Genomic DNA, 12605 nt, shown 5'->3' with positions numbered 1-12605 from the left:
TTTTTTTTTTTAACTGAACACACCACTGAGAGGATGCCACAGAGAATTATTACAAATTCTCACAAATATCATGAGGAGATTTGATACAGTGTGGGCCTTATCTTACACCCCATTGCAGAGTGTACAGTGCAGCTGTCATTGCTAGTGTTAGACTGACGCAGATGACAGTTTCACGGCCAGCACCCATGTTGTTTAAATCACATATGTACTTGCGCCAGTGGGTCTGTGGTCAAGCACATTGTTTATGTATTGCTATTTTGAGGGAGCAGAAAGCAATTGTGCCATTGACCGAAAAAAAAAAACATGGACTAAAGTCAGACAGTGAGATGTCAACATAGGTGGGTTCACAACACGTATACTCTTGTTACACACACTGGGACGGGTTGAGGGTAAGAGAAATAATACATTATTAAAGTGGCAATCCCAATGATTCCAGTCTTGGTTGATTTGGCGACACCTGTAGTTACTGGTGGTAGCAGCGAATGTGGTTTAACATAAAAGGTCACAGAGTTCTGGAGGCAAAATAAACTACTGTTGTTATAATAAAGAAGTCAGGTGATATTTGGGATTTTTCCATTATTCTGTGAGCAACCATGATCTGATTTTATGCTGCACATGGCATGATTCTGTAGACAGCAGGGCACAGTGAAAAGAATTGGTTACCTCACTAAGTTGGAGGTGTGCATCTCTTCATATAACAGCTCACTGTCGCTGCTGACTGGTCCAGTACTCCCTGCAATATTACACTGATCCACTGTTAAGAAAAGCTGACGGTGGTCGAGGTGGCGTTGCTCATCTCACCGATAAACACATTGCATTTCCTGTGACTACTTCATAATAAAAGCCAACTTGTGTTTTACAAGTGAAATGATTTTAATGTGAAGCTGCAGCGGTAGGTCATATTTGCTTTGCATGAGCAGTAACTTAACACAGCATTTTTTCGAAAAAATGTTACCGACATGAAGTTCATCATCAGTGGGCCGTAGACTCAATCACCTTTGTGTTAATTTATTTGAAAAATGTTTGTGATTATTCCTTAATGAGGAAAATATTAATGTCATTCTTAAAAAATGTGAACGTAGCAGAGAGCAGAGCAGAGCTATTGTTAAACTCCCCGCTACAGAGAAGCTATGCACCAGGAGCAGCATAACTTTACTAATTATTTGAGAAGCTACACATTTAGTTATGTTTTCTCTTACAAGTTTATATGTTAAGTATTTAGTTTTGTTGCTTTAATGTCCCACGACAATATTGCTCTCTTAATGTATTCCTCTCGGCAGAAAAACACTTGCTTCTCCAATTTGCTGAAACCATCATGTACATAGCAGTGCACCAATTGAAGGAGCTGGGAGACGACACAGATTAGTTGAATTCATGTTACATACAGCTACGATAACTAAGGGTCTAAATGCAACTTCTTTGCCGCTTACACTTTACTTTTTGCCAAGATTATGCAAGCAAAAGTAGAGTTTGACACACCATAAATGAACTTGGAGCATGCACTTAAAACCATGCACTATAGATCGTTTAAATATTGCCCCATGAAGTCAAAAGCTCATGAGTTCTTTTGAAAGTATCTGTCTCTCTTAAAGTCACCGATTTGTCATAAATGGACTGACGGTATGTGACAGCTCAGCATGCCATTGGTGTCAAATGGGTTTGAAAGATGAGAATATCTGAATTCTTTATAAGAATATGAATAACACTGACATTTGCCGCTTAGAATTTAAGTTTCACATCAAAAGTTTCACATCAAATGGGTATAAAAAGTCACAGATTGTAGCATAAAACGTTTCCTTCAGTGTGTAGTTCACTGAGGATGAACTTAATTCCCTAAAGCTGTTGACTGGGCTCTCTAAGAAGAAGTTTATTGGGCCAAAATTGTTACAGCGGGGATCAAGCTGAAGTTTAAACATAAGACCTTCAAATGTCAAAGTTATAATCTTAACAATAAGTCAGATTTAGTTTCAGCTATTTAATACACTGAGGTAAATACAGATGACTTAAGTTTTGCAATAAATAGGCTTTAAAATAGAAACAAATAAATGTAATCATTTCAAGCAGCTTGCGATAAACTTTTCATGCATCCCAGCCTCTCCAGGCGACCTCTACTCCTCTCAATTACACTGCAGGGGTGATCTGAGTTCAGACACACGCTGAGCATGTTCACCTCTCGATACAACTGAAAATGATGCCGTTCAGCTGTTCAGCACAGCTCGCTCGTGTTTAGTTGCCAGCGCTATTTATTAACAAAGACCTGGGCAAACAAAAATAAATCCGGGAGTTTAAACCAGATCATTTCATTCTGGACCATGTTTTTTTCCTCCCTGTCTACTAATGCCGGCTGTGTTTGAACAACTGGATTTCATCAGCGGCATGCAGCCAATCTGCCAGCAACCTCAGACAAAAAAGCCTCACTTAATGTCAGCACAGCAGGTTCGGTTCTGGCTCTGGTGCACTGATCCGCAGAGCAAACTCACACAATAAAGCACACATCCTCTTCAAATCCATGTCCTATTTGCAATCCGTCTTGTCAAACACGCATGGCGTAAAGTAGCTTCTATTTTGATTTTTTGAAGTGGTATTTTGACTTATCACAGAAGTGTGTGAGAATCCGCAGCCCTTGCCGGTAATTAAACCTTGTTATCCAGACCTGATGTAAGTGTTGAGAGTGAATTCTGACAGATCGGTATTTGGAATGCATGGAGGTTTGTTTGAGTAGAGTCTTGCCATCATGCTCAAGCTCATTAGAAAAATCGAGATTGCACCTCTCCATCATCTATTCGTTCGTCTTGGCTTGATTTTTGCACCCAACTGTGGGATTTACATTCAGTGCTATTGGACAATGATGACAGTCATGCTGGATGAGGGCTTTGCATGGGAATGCAAGGTGTTTTTCCACTGTAGCTGATCACGGGGGAAAAGTTTGGTTCCCATTTTGAAATGAAATGTTTTTACTGTAAGAGAACGTAATTCCCTGCTATAAATGGAGCTGGTGAAAATTTGACAATCTGCAAGTCAGCTTTGCAAAATCCCCACCTGTGCAAAGCTGGAATGTTATTCGACAGAAGGACTGAGTGTGATTTCCCATCAAAATATTTTCAAAGTAGGTAAGCCATAAAATTGCGGTCGCTGGTGTTGAAAGCTTTGTCCCACAGTCTGCAGGTGGAATTTACATATATTAAGTCTGGGAAAACAAGTGAGATTCATGGCTGACTCTGACATAAAAACCCATCCGCTCTCTCTCTCTCTCTCTCTCTTTGCCTCCCCCTCCTTTTTCTCTCTATCACACAGACAGCTCTGCTTGTTCCTGGTTGCTCATGTGTGGCAGCAGAGCTGGATGGAAAACATATTGCTCCATCAATCACGTCCCATTCTTCTCAGCAACACGGAGGTTGTCTGAGAACTGAGGCCACGTTCAGTCAGCTCTCGTGTAAAAATGCAAAGATGACAAATATTCCTCCAAAAACAGATCCAGACTCTGTCAAACTGTACCTATTCGGATAACCTGATCTCTTTCAAATGATGTTCCCCCTCTGCACCGGTCCCATGACTGACACTGTGTTGACAGTATCTTAATATACAGAGCGAGGAGTGTGTGCTGTGTTCAAACAAAGCCGCCTTCTCCCCTGTGTTATGCCAATAGATCAAATAAAAAGATAGAGGGAGAGGAATGAGGAAGATGTCGCTTTACATCAGTGTCTGCCTGATGTATTCAGGAATTCCTGTCTTTCAAGTCTTTGTTTCGGTACACCAAAAGGACCAAAGCAAGGAGAGTACTGCACTAGCGGTGCAAGAGAGAAAGATTTCCCCCTTTCCCTGGCTGTTATGTGTGACACACAACTTGGCTACAGCCCCAGTTGTAGCCCCTGGGCAGTGCATATGTCACCCATTTGTACTGCGGAAAGCACTCAGTTCCTAGCTCAGGCCAAGTATGAATGGGGGGGAACACTTACTCGTTTTTCTCCAGAGCCAAGAGCAGCTGCTCACCTTCCGCTTCAATCAGGAGCTTCAGTGATGCAGGGTGACTCTGAAGAGAAAGCAGACAGGAGAGGGGATGAGAAAGATTGGTTATGGAGTCGGGTAGATAGCATTTTGATTGAAGAGAGATGGCTTCGGTTCTCTGGTAGCTGGCATGGTTTAGGACCAGTGCGTAGGATTTAATAAATAATAATAACAATAAAGTTTATCCATTTATATTTATATTTATAATTTCATCAATTAAAAGACCGACTAAATAAACAAGTTTTCAGCGGTCATTAAAAAAATGTAGGGGGATGTATTAGCAGAAATGGAATATAATACAGTAAGTGTTTTCTTTAGTGTAAAATCCCCTAAAAAATATTGCTTTTGCGTCCCAAGACTGAGCTGTTTATATTTACATAGGCAGCAGAATCCCATCCACAAAGTCTGCCATGTTGTATTGTCATGTTTTTACAGTAACCCAGAACAAACACCAAACACTGGCTCTAGATAGAGACATTCACGTTTTTGCGTCGACTGTAGTAAAAAGCCCCCCCCCCTTGGAGAAGATGACACCTTTTGTTGCTTTAATGTCCCACGACAATATTACCTCAGAAGGTAATTCAGCTCCTGGTCAAAATCAGCTGAACCTGTGGGTCTTAAGTTATCAGAGAAAAAAAGGGAGGAACACATTAGCAGGTGCTGGGTTAACACCACGTATCCGACATGCCAAACAGCATCATAGAAACACTACTTCTTAACGTGAATCAGCTTTATTTCAAGTATTTACCGGTTTAAATCACAGGGTCTGTTTTTTTTGGGGGAGGAGGTGACCTTTGCGGACAATTCTGCTCACGGCTACCAGGTGCTGGGTAAGCAGCAGGTTTGCAATGTGTCAAACAGCGAAGAGGAAATAATGATTTGTCATGTGAAACTGCTTTATTTAGACTTTTACAGGTGTAAATCACCAAGTTCATGTGTTTTGGGGTGGAAGAAACTTCTGTGGATAATTTGGCTCCCACTAAAACCTCCTATACAATGACTGAAGGAAATCTAAGTTTCTGGCTGGTGTCAATCTGCAGTCCTCACTGCTAGATGTCACTAAACAACCCTAAATCTTACATGTTTATACTTTATGCGAATGAATGGGAGCTATGGGTGGCAATAAAATAAAAACTAGTTCTAAGAGAGTTTAATTACAATCCTGATGAAACTTTGACTGAGCCACCCAGCGCTGTGAGAAAACTTGCAAGAAGGCTGTTTTCAATTGAGAGCAATCCTTAAGAAGTGACTTTGTATCTTAGAACAAGAGCTGAGAGGATTAGCTTTATGTTTCTATTGCATTTGACATTAATCCCGCAGAAAGCCACGAGTCTTCGCACCCCTGAGTAACAACACAGAGAGAGACCGTGTGTCTCTGTCAGAGTCAGATGAAGTGGCACCGAGTCGTACATCACTTCTGTCGGTTGTGCTGTGCACACACACTCATCCTCCACATGTCAGTGCACAACCTCTCTCCTCTCCTTTGCTGCGCTTTCACTCAGGCACAGAAACACACACGAATAAAAATCCCTCTGTCTCGCATTCTCCATCGCTCGGCAACCACACACACAAACACATCTAACACACATAGTTCAATCTGGGTCAACTGTGGCAAAGAGCGCCGCTCTGGGTTAAGTCATCCATCACCCCCCGTGGAGAAGAATGTCTAGTGGATCATAAGAGGATATGGAAGCAGAACACTTAAGGTTTTAGGCAGTATCGTCATTGCGCAAGCCATGCGGGACTTAACTTCCAGCTATTTTCTGTTCAGAAGCTTCCTATATGCATGCTTTGACCTCGCTCACCAAAAATAATGTTAATGACAGCTGTGATTTCTAACTTCAGGGAAAACATTGATAGGACACTGCCTGTTTAGATTGTTATTAAGGAACTAATATATTCAAATCAGCGCTTGATTTCACCTTCATTATGGGTGTTCTTTAATTCGCTGATGTAAAGTTTTGTTTTGTTTTTCGGGTAATAACGTCCCAAAGAAACCTTGTGGCACCATGTCTGTTTGGTTAAGCCAAAACAAATTAATTCACTGATGAATTGACTCAATAACACAACCTGGAAACTCAAGCTGTGTTTTTAAGTCTGCCTGGCAGCAATGTTTTTTTTTTTTTTTTATAAAGTCTGGGATTATAACACCAAACAGAGCCAAGAAGCCCAGATTTCAATCATTTCTTCCTTTCTAAAATGCAGATATTGTGCAGCCGCCTGTGCTTAAATTAAAGCACTCATTTAAACACAGTGAGGCAAAGACTACTATCTCTGTCTGACTGTATCTGGCTGCCCTTAAACCTTAAACTTAGCTGACTCTTGGTCCTGACATGAGAGCAGGATTCATTACAGGTGCTCCATACAGTTTAAGGATAATCTAAAATGTGCTGATCCAAAATTTTAACTTAAATTTGCATTAAATTTAAAGGTATACTATGCAGGAATTTACCTAAAAACAAAACAAACAATAAAAAAGTATACATCCATACAAAGGTAATCCCTCACCATTATCACTAATGACCCACTAGAAGTGTGTGGTGGTATATTTATCATTGACCACCATCAATTCATCGTTCATCGAATCCAAATTGACGTTTGTGCCAAATTTGAAGAAATTCCTTCAAGGCCTTTTTGAGATATAGCTTTCATGAGAATGAGACATGCACAAGGTCACAGTGACCTTGACCTCTGACCACCAAAATCTAACCAATTAATGATTGAGTCCAAATGGACATTTGTGCCAAATTTGAAGAATTTCCCTCAAGTCCTTCTCGAGATATCTTGTTCATGAGGATAAGACAGAAGCAAGATCACAGTGACCTTGACACTTGACCACCAAAATCAAATCAGTTCATCCTTTGGTCCAAATGGATTTTTGCACCAAATCTGGAGAAATTACTGAATGGTGTTCTTGAGATATTGCATTGATGAGTATGAGACACACCAGGTCACAGTGACTGGACCTTTGGGAACACCAAAATCTCATTAGTATATACATGGGAATTTTGACCTTATGGTGCTGTGAGTAAATCATGACCTGATGGCACTAGACCAAAGATGAGGAGGTAACCAGAATCTTTACAATTAATCTACAGGGGATCAATAATACAAATACCAAATTTCTTGACATCACTTATGTCAAAATACCTGGACCAGTACAGGATAGACAACTGGAAGTCTAGATGAAAAAACAGAGCAAAAGTGTTTTAAAAAAGTGTTTGATTTCATCAACTACTTTATCTTCACCTGATATTTGAGTTGGCTGATTGGTTTCCAGTCTTGTCCAACAAGCTGAAGAGGTACTGTCGTCCCATAGTGTTTTTGCTTCGCTGTCGGTCTGTGTTGAACAGTCGTGCTCAAAAGATTCCCTGCAAGAGAAAATACAAATACCATGTGAGAATACACAGAAAACTTCAAAGTGTTCCTCCTTTAATCCAAATTCTCCTGCATCTGTGAAACCAGACCGTGTCCATCTTTGTGAACACAAACAATGGGAACATTTTCTAATCTGATTTTAAACAAACAACTCTGATAATGAATTCCTCCCTGCTATTAGAGGCCTGAGCCTGGTGTTCATTAACAACATCAGAACACAACCTGACAGTACAGCTGCCTTGTAATATTAAGTGTCACTTATACAAAATCACAGTACTTGTATTTGTTGGCTTTTGTGTGTCAGCAGCACACAGTAATGATTGTTTTGTTTTTCATAACTGACAATTATCTATGCTGACAAAATGCACTTTCCAATACGTCCTCGCCCTTCCTGAACATATGTTCCCTTCCTTTCTATAGGCTGTCAGTAGAATGAATCCCATCTCCTCTGCCATTAAGACATGACTACAACAGCGCTAATCAGCACTCTCAGACATCAAGCAATGAGAACCGAAGCCTGTGGTGAAACCGTAACCACCCCCTCTGCCACTCAAGCTGCATAAATCTCCACAGTTCAGCAAACGCAGAGTTTTGAGTGTGGAGCTGTGGTTACTGCTGCTGCTGCTGCTGTGATAACTCCTAACACAGGGCTAGTGTCCAGGATGCAGTGCAGGGATTAGACATAGCTTTGGGGCATTGTTCCCAGCATGCTTTTATCTCCTCTCTCTGTGTTCTGACAGGGTGTTAACGGAGCCTCCGAGAGGCTACAATTCTCGGAGCTCTGCTGCCTTGCCAGTCGTTTAAGAATATATTCGTCCCCAAATCCAATAGTGGCGTCCCCAAACGTGCCGCCAGGACATGAAGTGACAGAAAAACAGCAACTATCCTGAATAAACCAACCACTTAGAAGTGAGAAAGAAGCTGCAATCGCTCTAAACATACATCATGACTACACACAGAGTCTGAATGCAATAGCTAGAGCCACTGGAGGACGCTGCTAACAGGGTTCCTGCAGTAATCAGCTCCCTGCAGCGGGGAAGCTATTTCGAAGCTCGGGTCTCTTACTAAAACAGCAGGGGTTGTTAGCACCATTTGTTTCATTGCAAACATGCTAAATCAAATGTTTGCTTGTTTTTTTTCCTTCCACTGATGCTTCATCGAGCGTTTCCAAACAGCAGGGTAACAGATTTAGTATGAAGGGTGATGTCAGAGGACTTGTGAGAAATGATGCTTGTGGTCTGGGCATAATTTACGGTATGTTTTCAACTTTTTCTTAATTTTGAATCACATTTCAAACACAGATAAACACGCTCAAGGGGACGCAGATGATTACTTCCAGCAGATTCAAGACTCTTCTTTCGAGGTTCACATCACTTCTGTCTCCACGCATGACTCACCCAGCTAAATTGCTGAGTCTGCTTATTATCCGGCATTAATAACCCAGGTCAGGCGCAGCCCCCCACCCCCAGCTGAGCTTTGTTCTGGTTCTCCTCCGAGGAAACCACCACTCTGGAGTTCATCACAGAGCCGCTCCAGCTGATAGCGGAGAGCCAGAGGTGACCAGCTCAGCAGTCCTCATCCAGCTCCAGCCTGATGATGAGAAGCAGGCTCCGGCGAGGAGGGGACGGCATCACACACACAACAGCAGGAGAAGCATCCTACCCTCATTAGTCCTAGAAAACCACACCGTCTGGGGGACGTGGGCATGCTGAGTAAGGGAACCGCATGACAACCTCTGTGAAAAGTACGGATGGATAAACACAACAGATGAGGGGAAAGCAGAGAGAAGTTTTGACAGCGAAAGGTCAAGTCCACATTGTGGTTAGCCAGTATATGAGGAAACACACACAGATGGAACGGCCTTTTCTGTGGCATGCTCCACATCAACTTTGAAGACGACATTTAGTGACTTCAAAGTCCACGAGTGAAAGACCATTCTGTTAATGTGGTGTGCTATGAGATTTAATTCCTGCTTATAAATGGCATTATATTAGTGGAAACAGTCTGCAGGCTCAGTTTTTTCCCCCCTCAGTGCTTGGGAGAGACATTTGGTAAAGTTGGAGCGTAGCGAGACTGTGGTGTGCTGGGTGTGTAAGTGGCTTTTGTTAGCTCGAATGTTATAAGAGCCACCAGAAGCATTAAGGGAGTGGTAAAAGTGGCACCAGAACCTAAAGTCTTATTTATATGTTCAATAAAGGAGAGTGTAAACAGAGGTCTTAATAAAGCAGAGTTCTGGCCATGATCAGCTCCCTTTATGCTCCAGTGTACACAAGGAGAGTTTGTGCCGTTTATATTGCCTCAATAAAGTCAATGCTAGGTGGGAGGATTGTGTGACTGTGTGTGTGTTTGTTCTAGTGTGGGTGAGTGAAATACAGACCTCTGACTGGATAAAGTAATTAATTTGGCTTCCTTTACAGTGTTGTTGGGAAAGAATAAGTCTATTATGTACTCAGTATATACAGTCATTGTTTGGTTGTTTTAGTGTTGTACTTGTAGCAAATTAAATAAAAGCATGGATTAAAGGGATACTTCACCCACAAAATGATAATTTATACATCCATTACTCACCCCTTGTTTAGTTCAATTCAGGAAGAAAACTTTGTTTTTCTTGCATGCCTCCATGGTGAACGAAGAATCCAAAAACAAAGAAAATTCTTGATGAATTAAAGTCATATGTGACCACGTTTAACAACAACAAAACTATATCAAAACATCCATTTACCAATTCTCAAACAACTCGTGCAGTATAATCCAAACTCAATTTATCCAGTCATATGCTCAGGACTTCCCCACACAGCTCTTTCCAACTGAATCGTAATCTGAAAGTGACCATATCCATGTTTTCTTCAAAGCCAGGCTCCACAAACAAAAATCATAGTTTTACATCCCTATGACTTCAGTTCACCATAAATTTTCTCTGTTTTTATATTCTTCGCTCACCAGAGAAGAAGTTTTCCACACAAATACACACACACATACACTTTACTGTTGAAAATACTCTTTCAAGGAAGTACCACATCTGGGCAAGTGCATGTCTTTGAACTCTATTCGTGTAACCCACTGAGCGAAGTTCAAACAAGTTGCCCAGGTGCGATACCCATCCGTGTGTGAGACTGTACGTGGAAGCATTTTAAGGTTTTTCATCAAAAAATGCAATGCGTTCACCATGGAGGCATGTGAGAAAAACAACATTTTCTTCATGAATTCAATATAACACGGGGTGAATAACTGATATTCAAATTATCATTTTGAGGGTAGAGTATTTCTTTTAGCGATTTGCAGGTCAAAAGGTGGCCAACTGGGATGAATTTGATTGCAAGGTGTTTTAGGTCAGAGGTTCCCAACCAGAGGATTGGGTCGACGTAGATCTGCTTTGTTACAATAATAATAATGATAATAATAATAATAATAATAATAATAATAATAATAATGAATTTTATTTGTGGGTGTCTTTCAGAGCACTCAATTTGATTAACAGGAAAGAAGAAGAAATAACATTTCTAGTACACAAACTCATCTGAGTTTTACAAATCTCTCCTCTTTTGTTGTGAAATTTTGCACTCTTCAGGTTTAAAAATTATGATGACACAATCTGAAAAAGGAACATCTTTGTTTGAGCTCCTCATAGCTTACAGACATATCGAACTTGTGATGAGGGTAGTCACTGCTTTGCTTAGAGGGTCACAAGACAAACCTAGGTCAGCAAGTGGTTGGTTTTTAGTTTGTGGACCCTTAAAACAAAGCCTTCTTGTTGCCCATCATCATTGCCCTCCATCATTACCAACATGGCTGCTGTGAGCAGATCAGTCAAAGACAAATTTAAATACCCCTTTTCTACCAAAAGGGGTTTTGAAAGATGGTTTTTCAAACATGGATAAACCTGCTAAAAATAGGCTATAGACTGCTTTCCCTTTGCCATTAGAGTAGAGCTGTGTACACAGCTCTACAGCAAGAAAGTATGTGTGTGGGGGTTATTTTGTTGTCTTCGTTCGACATCATGGACAGGCCGGAGAACAGGTAAACAGTAGACAGCAGTATGGACAGGGGTCTGAAAACTTTCCAGTGGGTACCTCTCTTTGTGAAGTACTTACTTTTTCAGTCTCTCTTTCAAACTTGTTGCAGCCTAATTTTGATCAATGTTTTAGCGCTGCTTGGGTGGATTAATTATTGGCGGCACTTATTGTACATCGCCGGTTAAGGGGCTAAAATTAGGATGTCACCTGGGTGTTGTGTTTCCATCAATGCTGATCAGAGGTGGAGGCGATAAATACCTGTGTCTACTGCAGAGTCAGTTGACCCTAATGAATGTCATTGTACACATCCCCATCGCATTCAAAAGCCAGGTGTTAGCAGGCTTTTTTGTGAAGTCAAAATGAGGTTTTAGAGACACAAAGAGGCAAACTTATCTAGTCTTTCACAAGAAAAATTGAGGATTTTGCAGACATCTAGCTATGATATGGCAGTTGTTACCAAAGCATCGTCTTGGCTTCTTTCATTTATCAACCAAATTCTGGCCCATTTTAACCTCAATATTTAGCCATTTAGCTGGCCAAACCAAATCTGCTGGGGTTAAGTTTGCTGGGGTAGTTTATGGTTCCTGCTGTTTTTTCACAGTTTACAATGTCCTTGTTTTATCAGCATTCTTAAATTAATGCATTCTCCACAGCCTACCAGCAGCTGGTCCAAGGGAACACATGACCTTCCTCATGTCTCTGCAGATGTCAAGACATCCTTTCTTACTGCCCTCTCACATCTCCAGACCTTCTCTTCCCCCCCTCTCGCTCTATACCACCAAAACAAATCAACAACTGTTCGGCTTTATTAAACCCCAGAGCCTGCTTTCTCGCAACCAGCTGCAACTCAGTCCTTGATAGGCAACCATGGAATAATATATTCATAATAATCTTTGCTTTTCCAAAGAAAATGGCATGCTGTTCTTTTCATCTGCACACTTGATGAGGCCATGCCCCCCGCATGTACACAGGTCCTCATAGAGATGCGATACAGACTACACACACGTGCACTGCACACATCAATAAAAGAGCACTCCTAATCACAGTCACCCTTGCCTGATGGCTGGCACAGGAAAAAACACACAAGGACACACTCCAAAGTCACTTTGACAGCAATTCTCTCCAATCTTGAAAATATGTCACATTGAAAATGAAAAACAACGCCTTTGGCAGCTTGAATGACACTCTTTGACATATGAAAATCCCCTG

At 41.2% G+C, this 12605-nt stretch overlaps 1 protein-coding gene across 1 annotated transcript in view; it reads right to left on the bottom strand.

Moving 5' to 3' along the window:
• LOC121959295 (disintegrin and metalloproteinase domain-containing protein 12) overlaps positions 1-12605 on the bottom strand; it is a 104498-nt gene that overhangs the window by 79974 nt on the left and 11919 nt on the right. The window contains exons 2-3 of the mRNA XM_042508543.1: positions 7255-7376; positions 3957-4030 (exon numbers count right to left, since the gene is read on the bottom strand). Coding sequence (XP_042364477.1) covers positions 3957-4030; positions 7255-7376 — 196 coding nt within the window. The remainder of the gene's footprint in view (positions 1-3956; positions 4031-7254; positions 7377-12605) is intronic.

Source organism: Plectropomus leopardus, chromosome 19 (genome assembly GCF_008729295.1).
Source record: "Plectropomus leopardus isolate mb chromosome 19, YSFRI_Pleo_2.0, whole genome shotgun sequence".
NCBI lineage: Eukaryota > Metazoa > Chordata > Actinopteri > Perciformes > Serranidae > Plectropomus > Plectropomus leopardus.
This window is presented reverse-complemented; position numbering and strand designations above follow the sequence as displayed.